The 20,987-nt window shown below is 46.0% G+C and overlaps 1 protein-coding gene across 1 annotated transcript in view; it reads right to left on the reverse strand.

Annotated features, from left to right (window-relative positions):
- Positions 1-7,846: 7,846 nt before the first annotated feature.
- PtA15_18A327 (uncharacterized protein) overlaps positions 7,847-20,987 on the reverse strand; it is a gene marked incomplete at both ends in the record, with an annotated part of 158,491 nt that continues 145,350 nt past the window's right edge. The window contains 3 exons of the mRNA XM_053164856.1: positions 7,847-8,258; positions 8,334-8,764; positions 8,828-9,004. Coding sequence (XP_053028824.1) covers positions 7,847-8,258; positions 8,334-8,764; positions 8,828-9,004 — 1,020 coding nt within the window. The remainder of the gene's footprint in view (positions 8,259-8,333; positions 8,765-8,827; positions 9,005-20,987) is intronic.

Consider the following 20,987-nt stretch of genomic DNA (forward strand, 5'->3'; position numbering starts at 1 on the left):
TTCTGATTTCCGACAACAATGCTTCCAAAGGACGGATGAAGAGCTTGGAACGGAATTTTTTCTTTGTTAACGATGCCGTTCGCAAACATAACATACGACTCAATTGGGTTTCAACTTTGGATAATTTGGCGGATTTTTTCACCAAAACACTTAGGACAAACCTACATGCAATCTTGTTGGCAAAAATTTTAGTCTAGTCCAAGACTCTTGTCCGGCATGTTTCTTTCCTAATTTAATCACTTTTCTTTTCCAGATATCAGTTCCACTATCATCTTTGTTCTCCACACATTTTTTATTTTCCTATTATCATTTTGTGTCTTTTCATTCTTTTCTACTTTTGTATGTATGTAGATGTCAGGCTTGGTGATGCCAAGAGTATGAATACTCCTCTAGCTACGCCGGCGACAGAGCACGGTGCAATGTAGCGCGCAGAAAATGCGCGGTAGAAGTGCGAAGTAGCTTAGGAAAAGCTACTTCTAATGAAACCAAAAAAGAGGTTAACGGAGGGGCCAGGGGCGCCTGGGGTGGTTTAGTGCCCTCCGCGGTTCTTACAGGGCCTGTGCACGAAATGCGCAGGGGTTTTTGTGTCCTGTAACTTCTGGGGCCCTTGGAAAGGGGGTAGTTGCGCGATTACTCGCACCCAGGATATAGATAGGGATGAAAATCCCAATAGAAAGACAAAAAAACGCAAACTTACTTTTTTAAGGTATGTTTGCGGGAAAAAAAGACTGGTGATTCCAAAGAAACCGTAATCGGAGCTTGGTCAGAGGGCGCGCTGGTCGGATAGGACAAGGGTGGGTCTGGCGAGGCTCCGAATCGGTTATAAAGGTATCTGCGGGGCCTTCCTTTGCCCAAAGGCCCTCGATTATATATTTGAGCTACAACCGGTAGGGTTGTAGCTCTCATTGCAAATGTTTCCTCAGTTTCTCGGCTGGAGGAAGTAGTGCTTCTGACAAGGGTGACAGGAGTAAAGGGGGATTCTACTAGTCCCTACACTCCCGTTCATTTTTATTTGTCATTCAATCTTTTTGCTATTCCTCAGCTCGAGGAATAGCGTGGTTTGTGTTCCATCATCGGCCGGGGGAGGAGGAGTAGTATAATTCTGTTTCTCTCCTCCCCGACCGAAATCCTTCTATTTCTCACGGGGACTACTCTCTGTTTAGTAGTCTCTTGAGAGTGTCTAGCGACCCGTTCTCTTGGCTTGAGAACGGGTTTGAACTATTATTCTTTCTCCTGCCAATTCTTTGGCTGGAGCTTATTGTCCTTACTTGTCTAAGGGATCTTTATAATTATATGTGTAGTTTTTGTTGTTTTTATTCTGTGCGCGGTGCTCTGCGTCGCAGCTAGGACTTTCCAAGAAAGAAGTTTATTTTGCACACGGCGCTCTGCGCCGTTATTAGTACATACAATTTTTTTAATGTTACAATAGTTAGCCAGGCTCTAACTTATTATAGTAGCCCAGCTGACATTCCCTCTCACCAAGATAAGTTACTCGTAACTTAGCTGAGCTATTTACGTTTAGAAACTCTGTAGTTGCGCAGGTGAATTCCTCCATCCGGGATGTTATTCTTGGGTAGCCATTCATCTTTATCTGCTGACTGGTTTCTGTATCTTTCTAGGTATAACCTTGTATCTTTACCTAAAACTCTCTCCTTTTTATCTTTTAGGATTTTATGTACTTTAAGTTGTTCCTTTGTAGGTGGTTCCTCTATTGGTGCGGGTAAAGGTTTGGGGGCTGGTTCATTCTCTCTGTGAACATATCCTTTTATTAGGCTCACTGGAAACACGGGATGTTTCCTGCTGAATTCTTCTGTAAAAATCACTTCCACTGCATTTTTACCGTGTAAGTTCTTGATTACAAATGGTCCTACAAAGGCGGGTTTGAGTTTTCTACAACCGCCCAAATTGTTAAAATTTACGGTAGAAAGAAGGACTTTTTCTCCTATACGGAATTCTGGTTCTTTGTGACTCTTGTCCCACCGCATCTTACTGTACTCAGCCGCTTCTTGAACACATTTAGCAGCATGTTTATTTGCGGCTTCCAGCATTTTTTTAAAGTCTAAAGCTGTAGGATGTGCTAGTGGCAATTTATCATTAAGAGTGTCTTTCGGTAGTCTGGGAATCAAACCTCTTTCTAAAATATACGGCGCTTCTTTAGTAGTAGAGTGCTTACTACTATTGTAGGCCATTTCTAGGGCAGGGAGTAAATTAACCCAGTCATGGGTATACCCGTCACTATTTTTAAATTCCAGCCCAAAGGCGCAAAACCTTCGTAGAAGATCTACCAGTGTCTGGATCATTCTTTCTGCTAGACCATCCGTTTGTGGATGATACGCAGTTGAGAAGGCTAATTTGGTACTCAACATATCATGAAGATTTCTCCAGAATTCTGATGTCAATTTTGGATCTCTGTTGCTGATAATAATTTTTGGGATACCCACATTAGCCATGATTCTGTTCCAGAATAACATAGCTACCTCCATAGCGGTATCATCTTTGTGATGTGGTATAAACCTAGCTCTCCTAGAAAATCTATCTACTACCACTAGGACAGAGTTATAAGAGAAGGCTCCTCCCGGTGGTAGTCCTGTCAAAAAGTCCATGTTAATGATTTCCCACCAAGTTTTGGGCTCTGCTATTGTCTGCAATAAGCCAAATCTTTTTCCAGTCTGTTTATTGGCTTTTTGGCATGCTTCACAGGATTTAACATATGCTTTAATTTGATTTTTCCAATCAACCCACCAGGCTGTCTGTTTAATCCTTTCCGAGGTTCTATCCTCTGAGAAGTGACCTGCGCCAGCATTGTCATGGCATTCGTACAGCATATTTTTAATGTGATTTTCTTTACTCAGGACTATCACACTGGAATGTCTATGTCTAAAGTATATTATGCCATCTAACAGAGTAAAGTGTCCTGCTTTGTACAGGGTCAATAGGTGTTCTTGTCAGCCTACGTGATGCCAAGGATATTATCCTTCTAGCTACACCTGGTGCAAAGCAAAAGATTAGAGTTATAAAACTCTGAGACAAAGGTATGAGGGATAATTCCAACGTAAATGTTGGGAATTATAGCGTAAAAATTAGGGCAATGAGGGCCAATTTGACGTAATAAAATTGATATGATTAATTTTAAGAGGGGCCTGATAAATCAGGGGTGTTTAATCCCTCTAGAATGAAGATCTGGGGCCTGTAAAATGGGGTGTTTCAAATCCCAGAAAGAAATGGTGGAGAATCTCAAGAGAAGGGGCTTAAACTTACTAGTATAAGACCCTAGAGGCACTTGAGGTTCTTCAGGCGTGAAGTTGGGCAGTTGGAGGCGCTCAGAAGAGGTAATCTTGAGGGCAGGGTGGTTACTGGACAGCTTCAGGGCGGAAATTGGGGCTAAAAATCACAAAAGTAGGTATTTTACCTGGCAAATCACAGGCTATTGAGGCTGTTGAAGGCTGGTAAAATTCTAGTAGGTAATGTAAAGCTGGGGAATCTCCTTTTGGGCGGATAAAGGGCCCTTTTTATAGCCTAGGCAGGCCTCCAGGGGCGCCCAGGGGACATGGGGACACTTGTGGGCGCATTCTGAGGCAATTTGGTTGCGCTAGAAGGCGCTGTGGGTCGTGGAACCTTGGGGCTTGGATACAAGGGTTTCCAAGGACCATTTACAGAGGTTCTGCGTGATTTTACACATGCCTTACACGTCATGGGGGCTGGTTTGGGGGTTCTGTGACGCTCATTTCCGTGGAAATGTGCCACAGAAGGTACTAGAACTGGCTTCTGTGTAATTGTAATCATGCAATTAGTGCTTTATACATGTTCTGGAGGCGCTTATTAAGAGTTCCAGTTCATTTGACCCCTTCTACATATTTACTACAGTTGTAATTTACGTGTAGTGAGGCTTGGGAGAAGCTGGGGCACTTTCTAGTGTCTCCTGTGCACGCTGCAAGAGTCCTTATATATCAATCTAGAATGTTCTATATTGAATGACGTGGTAATTACATCTTGTTTGGTGATTAATTACACTAGAGGCCAAGGCGGCTGCGCCGCTGCAGAGCCCAGATGCCCAGCTCCACTATTCTTCAGCCAGCAACATTACTTTTTGTACTCAGCAACAGTAATTATGTTTGTACTCAGCAGCCTTAGTTTCTTTACTCAGCAGTGGTATTTTATGTTTTCATGTTTTTGAATGCTAAATGCACACATTCTTTGAGGTGATATGTTGTAATCTCACAGTTTAATTCTTCTGTTGGGCAAAAAATGAATGCATTGGAAAATATTTGAAGTGATAAATTGTACAACACAGTCAACCACTTGGATAAGATTATGTATACCCCCAACCAATAACCCCACTGATCTCATAATTTCATCAGCTTGAGCCTATATAGATTGTGTGACCCACCAAGAAGGATATTCAGATCTTTCAGATTACAGGAAGCAGATCTATCTGAATGATAGTGAATCCATTGCCCCACCTTTTCAGGGTAAAAAAAATGGCTAATTTAATTGTTACAAGAGTATAGACAAACTACCATAGACACAAACACACATATACACACAGACCAATTGAAAAAAGAGTAAATAAAGTAGAAGAAGTAGAATGATTAAATTTACTCAAGTCAACCAATTTGATGAAATTGGTTTTTAGAGAGGAAGGTTCCCTGTTATGATTGACAGTCAAATGTTCATTAGTAGAAAGTTGAAAATAATGATCCAATCTTAGTTGTTCTTGCTGCTGTTGTTGAAGTAAGTTATGTTGATTTTTTAGGTGTTGTGTTTTGCGCAATTGACCTTTGAGGCTTTGGTGGCTACTCTGAAGAACAATCAGTTAATGGCTTCTCTAATCCCTTGCCTGTAAGAATCAAAATACCAATACGTTCCAGACCAACAATCGAGTCTGTCAGTTCCATAAACTTACACTACAATGAGATTGTTGATAAGTCTTTTTTCAAAAGCTTGCAGAAAGACATACCCAGTTGAGGAGGAAGCTCCAAGAACGTTAGCTTCACTGAGACTTAAAGATCGCGCCTTTTCAGATATCTCAGATTCCATGACCAAGGGATTGAACATTGATTTGATTTCTTCGACAGTCATTGGATTGAGTTGTTGATGATGTTGGTCCTTGAGATCGACTTCGGAAGTGGAGGTGGAAGATTGCAGAGGGGGGTCGTAAGCAGCGGACTTTTGTCCAGGCAGTGGGCAAGCTTCGCGGTCTTGTTTGTTGGCGATGACGAGGACGGGGATGTTGGAGTGAGCAATGGAGGGATGCTGAAGATCTTTTTTGAGCTCGGCCCATCCTTCGCCACGTTCTGATCCAGCGGGAGACTCATTGACAGCTTTTGCTTTCCCCTTTCCCGTTGAATCACCACCCGATCCACCTCGGGCTTCATGGCTATTCCGAGCATTTCCATCCGTTTCGGAATCGTTCCTGACTATCTCACACCCATATCGCATCCGCCTCTTCGTAATACTTCTCCCATATCGATCGGATGTGTTTGAACCCCCCCAAATCCCAGAATTTCAGGTACGTCGATGACAACGTGATTCACCCTATGTTGAGGTGGGTTGGCAAGGGTACGTTGTTATATCAACGGTAAAGTTGACCGAGTCGGGCAGGAGGGTGCATTCGTGGTGCGGGCGAGTCAGCTGATTGATTCACTAATGTCGAAAAAAGTACAACAAAATGTGTCAGCTGCGAAGGGGCGGTGATGTGGGCTGAGAAGTGACGACGGGGCCAGGAGCAAAGGGTGCGAACCTTCCAACTGTGGTTATGGAGACACGTGCGGGGGGGTGAGAATGACCATGTGTTTTGGGGTGTGTCGGAAGATTTGCAGTTACGCGCAACGACCAATGAAAGGAAACCCCTTGGGTTAAACCGTTGCTCAAGGGGCAGCTCACGACGATAATCTATGTGTCATCTTCAAAGCGTCGAATGGAAAGGTCGGGGAGAGGCTGAAACCCCTTGGGCGGGCGGATGGTGCGGTTGCCAAACAAAAAGGTCGGAGGGAGGCTGAAACCAATGGTGTTGTTTCATCGTGATCGTGTCTTGCACTAAGTAGGGACGTGGCGCAACTTGTTCCCAACGGGTCAAGTGGTTGTTTCGCAAAGGGGGGACCGAAGAGATTTGTTTTGTCATGTCCAAATCAGGATTTCGGTTGAGCACCTGGGGTTGTGAAGCCGGCAAAGGAAGATAAAGAGTCAGCATCTCGGCGCCATTCAACTTCCCCCAGGTCAAACTTACCATTCGCATTTGTGAAGCCTGAGTTTGACCTCCCCTCCCGACCTTGCACTTGCTTGGCGCAGAGGGTTATAATTTAAAATGTTTACCCGTCGCACTTGCGCGGGTTGGACGACCCGTCTGCGCCACTGCGCTTGCAGTGGACCGGGGGTATTAACATCTTGAAAGTTTCCCCACACATTTTTGAAGGCTGAACAAAAATCTAAGTTTATTAAATAAAATGTTTACTGAAATTATTTGGTTCCCCTGTCGCATTTGCGAAGGTTGAGCTTTTTTTTGACCTTGCGCTGGCCGCCACACTTGCTGGGTGTGGCACACCGTTAAGCCCCTTTTACACCATTCGCCCCCCTCCGTCCCCTTGCACTTGCAACAGGCCGAGGGGGATGACCCCGGTCCCTTTTCATTCATGATTCATGAATTGGGGGATCAGTCCGAGGCATTTATGTTCGGGGACTTTAAATTTAATTTTCAGGCAGTCAAGTCAAACATACTCCTGTCTGAAAATGTGCGAAATGTGGGAAAACAGTGTATGGCAGAAATGCCTGCTCTGACAGGCCCCTTTTGGGGCCTTTTGTGAAAGGGTTAGGGGAAACCCATGATCCATATTTCCACGAAAGTGTGGATTTAATTATAAACTTAGATAAAAATCAACATTTTTTTCTACACCTCTTTATAGATTGGTCTTGAACTTCCTACTATCATCAACTCTCTGATTTAGGATTGCTTGTGACCTAGCTATTCATGGCATGAGGGAATATGAGGGCTCAATTATGTGTTGGTAGCTTAGTTTCCTTAGGTGCTACAATATGTTTATTGCAACTTCACATGGAGTTGGGCTGGTTCCTTGAAAATTAATGCTTGATCCCAAGGACCATGCGCTTGAGGAAGTGCTTTCAAATTCAACAACACAGAAGTTATTTAAGCCTACCTGCATACAATTTGTTTGTGATTTACATGCTATTGGCTCAAATTTATATGCAAACATAGCCAGTTTGGATACCAAACTATGTTTGGAGATGATACTTTTGTGCTTGGTCTTGAGCCTTGATGGATGCTGTCCTCAAGAAGTTAAGTGCAAGCTGACATGTATGTTGTTAAATTGCATAAAATGATTGTACAGCTTTCATGACTAATCTGGAATTAATGGGCCTGTAGGTACAAGCATTGGCAGCGGCGGAGGCGACCAAGTCGTTTCGAGCCGTTTGATGCTCCACATGGGATGTTGAGTCTGCGGGAGCGGACCATGAGGTACGCGGACGTGAGGTCGAGCCGGCAATGTTTCATGACGAGTGCGATGACGATGGAGGCGCTGCGACTGACGCCAACAAGGCAATGCACGAGCACCTTTCCCCCGGCAACGCGACAGGCCACGATGAACGCCATGGCGCGCTCGATGTGCGGCCGGATCGAGTCCATCCCGTCGTCCGCCACGCCCTTCATGTCCAACATCTCCATAGGTCCGCTCTTCCATTCGTGCCACAGCGAGTTCACGACACGCGGCGTCGGCTGCAAACGGCGCCCCAAAGCGGCCGTTCTGTTGGTGCTGGTGGTGTGGGGCGACCAGCGCGGACTGATCGCCCATCGAGACCACATGGGTGATCCCCAACGTATTCAATGCATGGTTCAGGTTGCCCAAATAGACAAAGGGCAGGATGCGCAAGGGGAAGTGGCCATCGAAGCGGGGGTCGTAGAACCAGGGATGGTGTGCCCGGGTCGTCCGCGGGGGGGAGGGCGTCGGGGCGGAGGGGAGGGGTGGGTGGCGGCGGACTTGGCGCTGTGGACGGAGGAGACGCCGAAGGAGACGCATCCGCGCAGGAACGAGCTGCGGCTTGGCTCATCGACCGCCATCCGGTGCATCTGCTGTGCCTTGCGTTGCTCGTGCAGCTCCTGCTCAATCCGGCTCTCCACCCGGCGCAACAGCTGGACGTCCGCGGGATAGACAAAGAACGAGCGGTTCTGGTCGTTCTGCAGATGCAGATAGGCGTTGGGAAGGGTGTACATGATGTACGACGGCGCAAAGAGGGACGTCTCTGTACTCAAAGTAGAGACAAGATTAAAAAAAATGAGCTTTTTTTGGATGATGCGCTGGAGAGGAGAGGATAGAACCCACTATCCATCGTGACAGTGAATCAACACTTTTCGGCCAGCCCTGCCTTTGCCGGGTTTCGCGATCTTCTTGACCCATGTGCACAGGTCAACCAAGTAGCGCACAAGCTTATCGCGGGACATGGCCCCTGAGCAGCTTTGGCCGGTGCTCGGGACTTCCATGTGGATGATCTCGGCAAGCTCGGCAGAGAGGCTGCTGTTCTTGGCGCGTTGCTTGATGCTGTCGAGATAGTTTTGGTTGAGATGGAATTCGAGCGACGAGGTGATCACGGCCTGGTCGTGCGCTTCCACACACACATTGTACGGCGCATTTCCATACTCGTCTGTCATGGCGAAGTGGGAGGTCACCATTGGTGGGCGCTCATCGAACGCAGCGCGCTGACGTGAGGACGATAGATCCTCTTTGGTAAGCGGGAAATCTGCAGAATTGCCGAGCTGTTGCGACAATGTTATCAGAAATTGATCTAGGAAGGAAGAAAGAAGAAAGGATGGACGCACCCAAACGTTCTGGGCGATCTCCGAGGCTCTCGTTAGAGCCGCCATCTCTTCTCGCTCGCGCTCCAAGAAGTCGATCTTGTTGCGACGATAGCCCCAGCCGTCGACAGCGACAACATGGCTGAACTGGCGTTCAAAGACCTCGAAGGGATCAGAGGCGCGGCCACTTGGTTGGGGAGACTGGGAGGAGGACTCGGTAGTAGTGGTGTTGGTGGTGGTTCAGGTGGTAGAGCAAGGGGCAGGCTCGGAGTTGGCCAAGACAATGGTAAAGGCCTCTGTAGCGCGGGAAGTACTGCGCATGGACACTTGCAGAAGTAGGAGGCTTGAGGGGTGCCGGGTATAAGTGGAGCCAGGGAAAGACAAGGGACTCTTCAACCCGGGAGACCGAGGTCATGTACGTGTCGTGGATCTCAGCAAATTCGGTGGAGCTGATCATCTGGATGGTCTGTTGAGGGGTTTGGATGGATGAGAGCAGGGGTAAGTGTTTCACATTGAGCTGGAGACCTGGTTGTTGGCATGGTTCTCAATGGTGAGCCCAGCACCATCTAATCCCGGGCTTCCCAGCGCCGCGGTAGATTGTGGCTGGGGTGAAGTGTATTTAAGGGTGCTTGTCGGTAGGAGTCCTAGTTTGCCGAGTATCTCGCAACGGTCGGGAGGCTTGCGGTGGCAGTCTTGGTGTTTTCTTGCGATGGGTGACGGTCAGGAAAGAGAAGTGAGGGTGGAGGGTGCGACTATAAATAGAGCGGCCTCTGGCAAAGTGGAATCGCCAGTCGACTCGCTGTGCTGCACTTCCAGCCAGTGAGTTGACTCAAGCCCCTCCGCTGCTGCGTTTGCACAGTTTGAGGGTGAAAGGTGATGACCCCCCTTTGCAACTTGCCTTAAATCCGGCGCGCTGGGGGTCATCTGCCCAATACTTGCACCCTCTCTAGAAGAGGATGGGTATTGGGCTGTTTTTTATTTTATTTTTTATTTTTGATTATTTTGTAGGGGAAACCCTTGATTTTTGTTTTTGTGATTGTCTGTCTTTAATAAACTCAGATGTGTACAAGCCTTATAACACATGTAATATTGCTATTGGGGCGTATTCTGGCCCATTCTTACTTGTTGGTAGCCTGAGCGCTTTGGTTGCGGGCTAGTTTATGCATTATGCATATATGTACATTATGGGCGCGGGCTTGAGCTCTAGGCAACAGAGCACGCGGGCTTGGGTGCGCCACCCAACAAATAAAGCCATCTTTTAAACTGTACACAACACCTCAGTTACGTCACTGAAAATGGGTGTAAATATATGTACTTATATATATATGTGCATACAAGTGCATCCACGCGGGGCGTGATGCACTTGCATAAACTTTGAAGTTAGTTTACACAAGGAAGGGATAATAATTAAGGGTACTTGTAAGTGAGGTATCCTAGGTTATTTTACCCACAGAATAAGAATCTTCTATAACATTTTACATATTAATCACATAAAGCTGAGTAATTAATTATTGAACTAACTTCGCGCACTGCGAAAAACTCTTCGCGCACTGTGGGGGTCGTTGTCTCGACATCCTGCCCCCAGTGCGCGCTTCCGCCACGGCTCTTCGCGCACTGTGCATTCCCCCAAAAAAATGGCTTACTTTTCTGGAGATATTTCTTGATGAGTCGATAGAACAACCTCTTATGACCCCCCCAAAAAACAATCAAGTCATTTGATGGTCTCCCTGAGCCTAGAGAAAATTGAGATAAAATAATTATATTTTAATGCGGCAGGGACCTGTAATATCGCTTCCTGTGCCCCAGTAGCTCCAAAATTTCACATTATCATGGTAAATGTGCAAATTCATGATCTGATAATTTTCAGAATTTTTCCCAGAGATATAAGGGGTGCGCGGCAGGCTTAGTAGGAAAATTACTGCTAACTGTATAGCTTTTTTGTTACACACCCAAACTGTCCCAAAATTTCAGAAATGTTTTCATTGTGAATAATTTCCACGCCATAAATTTCTTGGCAATAGTGTGTCATGATAACATGAGATATAAGGGGTGCGCGGCGGGCTTAGTAGGAAAATGACTGCTAACTTATCTCATGTTTTAATGACACACTATTGCTAAGAGCTTTATAGCGCAGAGAATATGCAAAATTGAAACATTTCTGAAAATTTCAGACTGTTTCAGCGTGTAACAAAAAATCTATACCTGTAGCAGCCATTTTCCTACTAAGCCCGCCGTGCACCCCTTATATCTCATGTTATCATGAAACACTATTGCCAAGGAATTTATGGCGCGGAAATTATTCACAATGAAAACATTTCTGAAATTTTGGGACTGTTTGGTTGTGTAACAAAAAAGCTATACAGTTAGCAGTAATTTTCCTACTAAGCCTGCCGCGCACCCCTTATATCTCTGGGAAAAAATATGAAAATTATCAGATCATGAATTTGCACATGTACCATGATAATGTGAAATTTTGGAGCTACTGGGGCACAGGAAGCGATATTACAGGTCCCTGCCGCATTAAAATATAATTATTTTATCTCAATTTTCTCTAGGCTCAGGGAGACCATCAAATGACTTTTTTTTTTATGGGGGGGTCATAAGAGGTTGTTCTATCGACTCATCAAGAAATATCTCCAGAAAAGTAAGCTGTTTTTTTGGGGGAATGCACAGTGCGCAAAGAGTTTTTTGCAGTGCGCAAAGTAGGTCCGTTAATTATTTATATATGTATTTAATGTTTTTGCGTAGTTTTACATATGTAAGAGTAATAATGTCTCTTTCATATGTAAAACTACTTTTTATATTTTTATTTGTCACGGTGGCTCTGCCATACTAGCCAGCTGACAGTTCTGGTAAGCTAGCAATCAATTCTGGAGCACTGTTTTCATTATCCAGGATATTGATCAACTTGAGAAGTTCCAAATTTTCACTATAGCTGATTCTGACTTCTTCAAAGAATGTGTTGTCAATATCACATACATGGATGCCTAAAATGGGGAATACGTCCTCATCCTCCGGATATTAGGCAAAGCCCACCTACTCAATTCATCGGCATTAGTATGCTTGGCGCCAGCCCTATGGATGATGGTCATATGTCCTCTGTACTGTTGTATTGCAATCTGCCATCTGAGCTTGTGACGGTTAGGCATCTTCATGTTCATTAAAGTCCGTACTGCTATACAATCCGTAACTACAATGATTTTACAACCTTCCAGGTAATAGTGTAGTTTCTCCAAGGACCATACAAGACATAAACATTCCATTTGACTGGCTCCATATCTCATTTCTGTTTTCCGGACTTGTCTAGAAATAAACAGAACTGGTTTTTCCACTGGAATTCCATCAATTATGAATTCCTGATGCAAAGCCGCTCCTATGCCTTCAAAGCAAGCATCTATGTACAGTATAAATGGCAAAGAGTAGTCTGGTTGCGCTAGTACGGGAGCTGTAGTAATGAGCCTTTTTAATTGCTCATATTGCTCTACTCTCCCGTACGTCATCTCAAAGAAGAAGTATTTGCTACATAGCTTGTATAGGCTTTTTGAGATGTTTGCAAATTTAGGGATATGCTGTCTGTAATAACTACAAAATCCCAGAAATGACTGCATTTCTGTCATTGTCTGCGGCATAGGTTTAAGCAGAACTGCAGCTACTCTGTTCTGATCTATGGCTAGAGATAATCCTGAGACTATATGACCTAAAGCCTTGAGTTCTTGAAAACCAAAATTACATTTCTTGATTGACATTTTTAGACCTGCTGTAATAGCTGTATGGAGGACCAGACTTATTTTTTCTAAATGATCCTCCCAGTTGGTGGAATATATGATAATGTCATCTATGTATATCATCATCCAACTTTGTCTAATAAAGGATCCAAATATTGTGTCCATCATACGCTGGAAGTGCGAAGGAGCATTTTTGATACCAAATGGCATTCTCAAATATTCATAAACTCCTAGGTGACAGATTATATGCATAAATTGTCTGCTTTCCTCTTTAATGGGTATTTGATGGAATCCTTTAAGCACATCCATTGTGGTAATGTATTTAGCTTTTGCCAAATTATGTAGTGAATGATCTATCCTTGGGATGGGATAATTATCTGCCTTGGTGTAATTATTGAGGGCTTGGAAGTCTCCTACCATACAGGACTTTTTGTTATGCCATGCTATAATCACTGGCGTAGTTATTTCCACTTGTTCATTGTGGCCTAATTTTCTCAAAACTTTAAGCTCTAATAGTTCTTTGATGTGAATTTCTAGAGCTTCACGAGACTTGGGGCTAGAAGGATATGCTGCTCTTCGTAACGCAGGGGGGTAAGGAGGTTGACACGTAAGTTCTATCTCAATATCGTGTCCTGAGATATTCCTTATGGGTTCTTCTTTTGTACAGAAAGCTTCTTCATGCTCAAAGCAGACTTTTAACACAGCTGATTGTTGCTCCGCGGTCAGATTACTACTGATGGCAGCTTGAGACATATAATCTTGTCGGAATTTCTTCAATTCCTTATCTTCGTGGTCTTGTCTTGGAGGGTTCTGAAAGCTGATGTTACATATCTCAAACTTTTGTTTCCAATCACCACCTATTGTGTAGTATCTGTTTTTACTTTGAATTACATCTATTCCGTACAAGCAGAATGTATAATTCCCGATGATGAGGTAATCACACACAGCATCTTCTAGGACTAAAAATTCAACGTGTAATCTTAAAGATCCTTTTGTGTGCGGGAAGATAAGAGGTAACTTAACTATCCCTATTGGTTTAAGGGCCGAGTTGCAACTGCTGAATTTAGCTTTGGGCGTGGGGAGAAGGTTATTCTTCCAGTCAGGGTAACAAGAGTCTAGTAAATTGGGACTAGTGCAAGAACAAAATGCTCCAATGTCTAAAAGAGCTCTGACTTCTCTCCCATCAAAGAGAACTGTTGTATAGCTAGTTTTTCCCAGAGTATAACTCATGCCTTCTTCTGGCTTATTTCATCAGTTTAGCATCTGATACGTGACCAATTCCTAGTGAGGAGTTCCATTTCTGTGGCAAATTGGAATCTCCTTGGATTACAGTAATATGCAAGGGATCACCCAGATCAGCTTGTATTACATTGCATTTGGCATTAATTTCAGGTTCATCCAAGCAGTCTCCAATTTCAGGCTCCATGCTGACAATGTTGAATTGGGAGCCAGTATCAGATAAATCATCTTCTTCCGACTCCACTTCGATATTGTTGATGCGTTTACGTGGTTTAGGGCAATCAAGTCTCTTATGGCCTTTCTCTCCGCAATTATAGCACTCAATCCCAGCTGTTTTCCTAGGAGGCATTTCTGTATTCTTTTTGTCTGTGGCCATGTTCTCTTTAGCAGCTAGATTACGCCTTTCCTCGTACGTTTTGGGTCTCCTGTCTAATTTCTTGGCTACAATAATTATTTCTATGGTAGCTACCAATTCAGACAAATCAACATTGGCATCTTTCAATCTGCACATTACATCATGTTCTAGATTATTAGGGCAATTTTTCAAGATTTTCTTGGTGACAAATTTCTGAGAGGGTTGGTCCTAAATACAGTCAATCCTTTTCTTCTGACTCAGACACCATTTGTAAGGATCATCTTTAGTAGGATCAAAGGAATCATTCTCATATGCTGCTTGCATTTTATCCTTCCAGACATCTGTACCAAACTGTTTGTGGATCAGTTTTTTCCAATCTTCCCAGCTTATTTTTCCAACAGATTTCTTTTTTCTGAAAAACCAGTCTAAAGCTACACCTTCAAACAACCTTGGCAATCTGGAGGTTACTACTTCATCAGTAGCTTTGTAACATTCAAGGAGATGATCTACATAATCCATGAAGTAGATATGATCATATTCTCCTTCTCCGGAAAATTTAGGCCATTCTTTCATTGGCGGCATTAGTTTGCATTTGGTTACTGCATCCAAACTTTTCAAAAAAGAAGTGGTCTGTCTAGGTTGTTCTTGGTACGGTTGAGAATCATTAGCAGCATTTTGCTTGGGCGGAGCAGTTGGTTCCTCTTCTTTGGGAGGTAAAGATCTCTATTGGTGTTGAAACACTCTACTTCTGGTATTTAGCAGAGGATTGTTGAAGATGACTTCCTCCTTCTGAGAAGTTTCAGGGTCACGAGTCAGGTGCGGGGGAGTTTGTATTCCCGCTACATTTTGTTTAAGAGTTTTTATCTCTTGTTTCAGAGAGCTAATTTGCTCCGCAGTGGAGATATTGATTTTATTCATCATCTCTTTCATGTTATACTCTTGATGACTTCCTAAATCTATCAAGATTTGTAACTGGGCGGATTGGTGGTCTCCACGCTCTCTGTTTTCTTTGACAACCTCAGTGATCATAGTGTTTAACAATTGACTTTTAAAGTCCGCCATACCAATATCAATATCAGTAAGTTTATCTAGCAGACTTTGATTGATCTCAGCCTGATTTTCTAGGTTTGTTGTTACCTTACTGAGGTTATTCTTAAGATCTCCAATGTCTTGGCAAAACTCAGGAATTTTAACAAAGTGTTCTTGAGACATTTTTATTGCTCAGTTAACAGCAGACTCAAGAGTGTTAATAATAGAAGTATGACATTCCACAATTTTAGAGTTTTTAAATTTATATTGGTTACTAGAGTTACTATGTAAAGTAGACAAGTTTCCATACAAATTATCAAACATGTGGAAAATAAAATCTCTATCTACATCTGATCGTAGGCTTGTTCCAAGGTGTTTGCTGCCTTCATGACTTGAGCCCATCTGCCGCGGTCTTTGCGGAGATTGTTGGATTGATGGGTGGGAGGAGTCTTTCGTTTTTTCGAATTCTTCACCGGAGGGTTGATTTGCTTCATCACCGTCCAGGGATTCCACCCGTCGACCAAGGATTCTAGCTCTGGTTGAGTTAGATATCTCTGAGCCGCTTTTTGAGTCTCCTGCGCTTCGCGCAGTGCGGCTAGGAGCTCCTCTTTTGGAACACCGCGCGCTGTGGAACTCCGACCGGTGCTGGGCCGTCCGCAGTTACTGGAAGGGAAATTGCGCCTTAGCGCTGCCTTTGCGGTGATCCGTAAAAAGGAGTTGTAGGGAGTCAAAGAGATAGCGTTGAGAGGGAGGGGGGATTTATATTGAGAGGCGACGAGGTTTAGATCCTTGTTGGTGGTGGTTTGTTTTGAGAGATCAGGAAAAAGAACCGGCAAACTGGGCCGGAAGTTGTGATCAGAGAAAGGTTTTCACGACTCGGGACTTGGCGGCTGAGAGCTTGAAACTCAGAAGGCACGCGGGGAAGTGATCAATAAGATTTGATATCTAACTTTCTGAAATACTGAGTTGGGATGGATGATCAGAGATGAAGATTATGGTTCAGACGAAGTCCATGCCGCTCCAAAGCCTGAGTTTGAGCTGAACTCAAACCTTGGAGTTGGTGACATGCTGTGGACAAGTCATCATACACCCGCGCAACAACAACAAGAGGATAGAGACAGGAGAAAGAAACAAAACCAACAAAGAAACCAACCCTCCGCATAAACAAACCTCTCCAACGCGCGCACGTAGAAATAAAGAATATTAGTCAACAGAACAGAAAAGGAAACAAAACAAGCACGAAAAGAAACCGGGGTCCTTGATCCTGAAACATCTTGAGGATTCCTGGGCGCGCAGGGCGCGCTGATTGATTCTGACGTCCCATGAGTTGATGACTTGACGGCTGAAGACTGAAGACATCCTCTGCGCCATGGGCGCCACAAAAAAGATCACCACATCACCACCACGCTTGCAGTCTGTCCCTAGACTGCTCGTCCTCCATCCGCTCCCTAAAGAAAAGAAAAGGAAAGAAAGGAAAGAGGGAAAAAAAAAAGATCCTAAAGGCAAAGGGGAGAAAACCGGGCGCCAACGCAATGCTCACAAGGGTGGCAAGAAGTAGGGTTTTGACAAAAACGGCGGTATCTTGCCCGGGAAGTGCATACCAGGAGAGGAACTTACTTCTGGTCAGGAAAGTCCTTGCGAGAATAGAACCTTTTTACCTGATCCGCGGCAAAACACCGTTTCAACTCCGTGTTGTCGAGTTCCGCAAGGACGTAGGAGCCACCCGGGACCTGCTTCACGACGCAGTAGGTGCCATTCCATTGATGGGCAAACAACTGCCCCCACTGCGTCTCCAAAGACCAATTGAAAGCTAGAACTTGATCGCCGGGCTGAAGCGGCTCTTGGATCCGCGCGGCGTTCTTCTCTTCCCAATAGCGCAAGGGGTCGCCCCGCATTTCCATCAGATTCTTGTAAGCAATCCCACAAGTCTCCTCGCTGCGCTCTAGTTGCCGGGAGCGCGCGACAAGGAGGTCGGACGTGTCCTTTACCGCGTCCCAGTCAACACCAAGATAAGATTTGATTTCAAGATCTAGGGGAAGCACTGCACGCTGGCCAAAGACAAGCTCATAGGGGGAGTAGCCGGTCGTCCTCTTGGTGGAGATCTGGTCTGAAAAAAGCACCAAGGGCAGGTACTTGCGACAATTCTTCCCGCTCTCACCGGCCAGCTTGACCAAGGCAGACTTGAGGGGACCGTGGCCACGCTCGACCATGCCCTGTCCTTTGGGATAATAAGGCGTAGAGACACGGTGCTGGCCCGGGAGCTCACGCAGCATCCCAGTTAATGCGCCGCCAAACTCGGATCCACCGTCTGTTGAATAAGAGCGCGCTAGTCCGTAGCGCATTGTCCAATTCTCCTGCAGAAAAGCCGCAACGGCCTCCGAAGTGAGATTGTTCAGGATCTTGGCTTCAACCCATCCTGAGAAGTTGTCCCAAGCCACGATGAGATATTTAGCGCCGCTTGCCTTGAGGTGAACAGCGTCCATTGAAACGCGCCCAAAAACCGTTGATTCCCCGGTTGGGTACCGCAGCTCTTGGGGGCGCCTGAGATCCTTCTTCTGGCAGGCCTCGCAGCTCCGACACCAACGCGCCACGGATTGCTTGAGAGCTGGCCACCAGAAGCGCTCAGAGACGCGTAGATAAGTCTCCGCGGTACCTTGGTGGCCCAAGTTTTTGTGAAGCTCACACAGGATCAAGTCTTGCTTTGCTGGGATGGTTACGACGATGCGCAACAACGGGCTGCCATGCTTCATGAGAAGGCCTGCTTGCAGAAAGAAATCCACGGATATGCGCTTCAGGGCTCAAAACTCCTGCGCGTCCGAGCCATCAGGCTGAGCCAAAGTCGCCAAAAAAATCTCCATTCGGCGCCAAAAGCCTTCTTGATACCCCGAGTAGCCTGAAGCCGTGTCCACAGAAAAAGAAAGAAGAGGTCTAATTGCCGGCAAGTCTTTGTCAAACTCTGAGTCTTTGTCGCCTTGAGGGCGGCGGGAGAGACCGTCCGGCATGGTGAAAGATTTCCCTGGGCGGTGGACAATGTCAAAGGAAAAGAGTTGGATGAAAGCCACCCAGCGCGTCAACGGCGCGTTGGGAAGGCTTGGCGCGTTGATCATTTGAATAAGGGACTGCGCGTTGACTTGGAGCTCAAAATGCTGCCCCCATAAAATGGTTTGAAGCTTCTTGAGGATCCTTGCAACGCCGCATAACTCCAGTTTTGATTGGGAGTACCTCGACTCCACGTCGGAAAACAGCAAGGACTCGTAAAGGGCCGGCCGGTCCAACCCATTCAAATCTTCCTGGAAGAGGACTGCGCCAGCAGTGTGAAAACTAGAATCCACCGCAAGCTTGATTTTTCCCGCCTCCGGTCTATAATTGATCTTGACAAGGACAATGTCCTTTCCCACAATGAGCTTCAGGTCCTCAAACGCGTTCTTGCAATTGGAAGTCCAAAGAAATTCGGCGTCCTTGCGCGTCAGGCGGCAAAGTGGAAAACAGAGTTGAGACAAGGAGGGAATGAAGATCCTAACGTACACAACCACCCCCAAGAACCCGCGCACCTCCGTCGCATTAACCGGGGTTGGCCAAGAGAGGATTTTATTGACCTTGCTCCTCGCCATTTGGCGGCCCTCCTTGCACACTACGTGGCCCACGATCTCCAAAGCAGGCACGCAAGCCGCAAGCTTTGACGCCAACACGGTCAACCCGGATTCTTCAATTCTGAACAAAATGCGCTCCAAAGTTTCCGCGTATTCCCAGACTGCAAAGCGCCGGATGCCGGAGTGCCAATCCAAAACTTCATTTTTGTAATCTGACACTGGGCCTTTGATCCCACCGTCATCAATAAAGATACCTGCGTGCTCCGGGATTTCGTCTTGGAGAATCCAAACCATTTGAGCCTGATACACCGCAACGGAGTTCGTCGCGCCTTGAGGGAGCCGGGTGAGCTGGAACCTTCCGAGCGGCGTATCAAACGTTGTGAGTGGCCTTGAGATCGGATGCAGAGCGCTTGTCGTAGCCGCCCATGATGTTGCCAAGGCCGTAGCAAGCGCGGCCAGAAAAGGATTCTACAAATTATTCAGTAGCCGAAGGAATGCTGGCATCTTGAATTGTGACTTTATTTAACAGCTGGAGGTCGTGGACTACATGCAGCTTGCTGTTGCCTTTCAACACGCAGAACACAGGACTCATGTAGCTCAACGTAAATTTTTCGTACAGACCGTTGCGGACACGCTCGCGGATGATTCTAGTGTATTCTTCCATCTTAGCCGCAGGAATTGGGATCCTCCTCTTCTGCCAAGGTTTGTGCTCCACCACAGATATGATGTAAGGAAGCTTGTATGACTCTTTAAGCAAACCGCGCTGGGACTCGTCGAAAGCTACGGAAAGGTTTCTTTCTGCCAATACGTTCTTGATGAGATCCAACTCCGACGGGTTTAGCCACCCCGGAGGACCAAAGTTGACTACTTGAAGACTCAGCTCAGTGACTCGTCCACGTGGCACAAAAGGGCCGGCCAAGGAACGTGAGAGACCGCAATAAGGATCAAGAGACAAGGGAGGGCGCTGCAGCGGAGGGTTGAGACTTTGTGGCATGGGTTGATTCACAGGTTTGACCTTTCGCGCTACTGGTTTGTATTTTGCCGCAAAAGAGAGAAACCCGCCCTCCTTCACAAGCGCCAGCTGCACACCGTGATTGAGGCCACATTTGAGGAGCCGCCAAGTCCGATGTTCTGCGCCGTCCTCGAAAGCTGCCTTCTCTGCAAAGGAGATTCCAGACGGATGGGAGTGGCTCACGAGTGAGGGCTTTCAAAGTTTGCGGACCATCACGCCTCGGAGGTGCACATTGGGAGGAACTTACTTCTACCCCAAATGGTCTCCACGGCGGTCCAAACTCCACCACACCACCCTCACAATCCAGAGTCCAAGAAAATAGTTTAACCTCATTACAGAGGATCTTTAGTTTTTCCTCGTCGCAGAGGCTCAGGACTTTAGGCTCATCGCGGAGTTGCACTAGATTACCCTCATTGCGGAGGACGCCACAAGACACATCTAGTTTATGCTTGTTAGGGAGACTAGACTGAGACGGTAGAGTATTCTCATTTTGGAGAAAATAGGGAAGTTTATTCTCGTTGCGGAGATGTGCCGGATAGAATGGAACATTGCCTGAAACCAGAGAAAAGACCAAAGGATGGGGGCGGCTCACGAGTGTGGCTGAAGTAGAGTTTTTTACAAGGGCGGCGGTATCTTGCCCGGAGGTGCATGATTGGGAGGAACTTACTTTCAGTTCTCCCTGCCTCCGTGGAACACCTATTTTCTCCTCGCCGCCTATTTGGCCTGATCTTGGATCGAATGAAGCACCGCTTTGGCGCTCAAGAGAATTGAAGTGAGGTGGGACGGAATGGAAAGACTGGGCCTTGAAACCAGACAAAATGTTTTTGACTTTTTCAAAAGTTTTTTGCTGTTTTTGGATTTGCTGATTTTGAGAAGATGATAAGGAAAAGAAAGAAACTGGACCGTGAGACTCTGAATTAGCAGTTGGCTCCGCGACAGGACTGCGAGACTCTAAATTAAGTCTGCCGCTTTCCGAGCCAACCTGCTCTATAAAAAATGACGGCCTTCCACGGGATTGTCGCACGCTTTCCCTTTGCGCGTCAGTATTGCCTTGCAACCGCCACCCGGAAAGTCACGCTCCCAGCGGCCAGAATCCACAGAGCAAAGGGTCAGCTCAATTTTCCGACCATTGGCGTCCGGGAGGAGGATCTTTTTGCCCGTCTGACCGGAGAATTCGAGTGTAACGTCGAAATCCATGAGAAAGGGCTTTCCTAGGATGATGGGGCCATCCACG

Source organism: Puccinia triticina, chromosome 18A (genome assembly GCF_026914185.1).
Source record: "Puccinia triticina chromosome 18A, complete sequence".
NCBI classification, from domain to species: Eukaryota; Fungi; Basidiomycota; class Pucciniomycetes; order Pucciniales; family Pucciniaceae; genus Puccinia; species Puccinia triticina.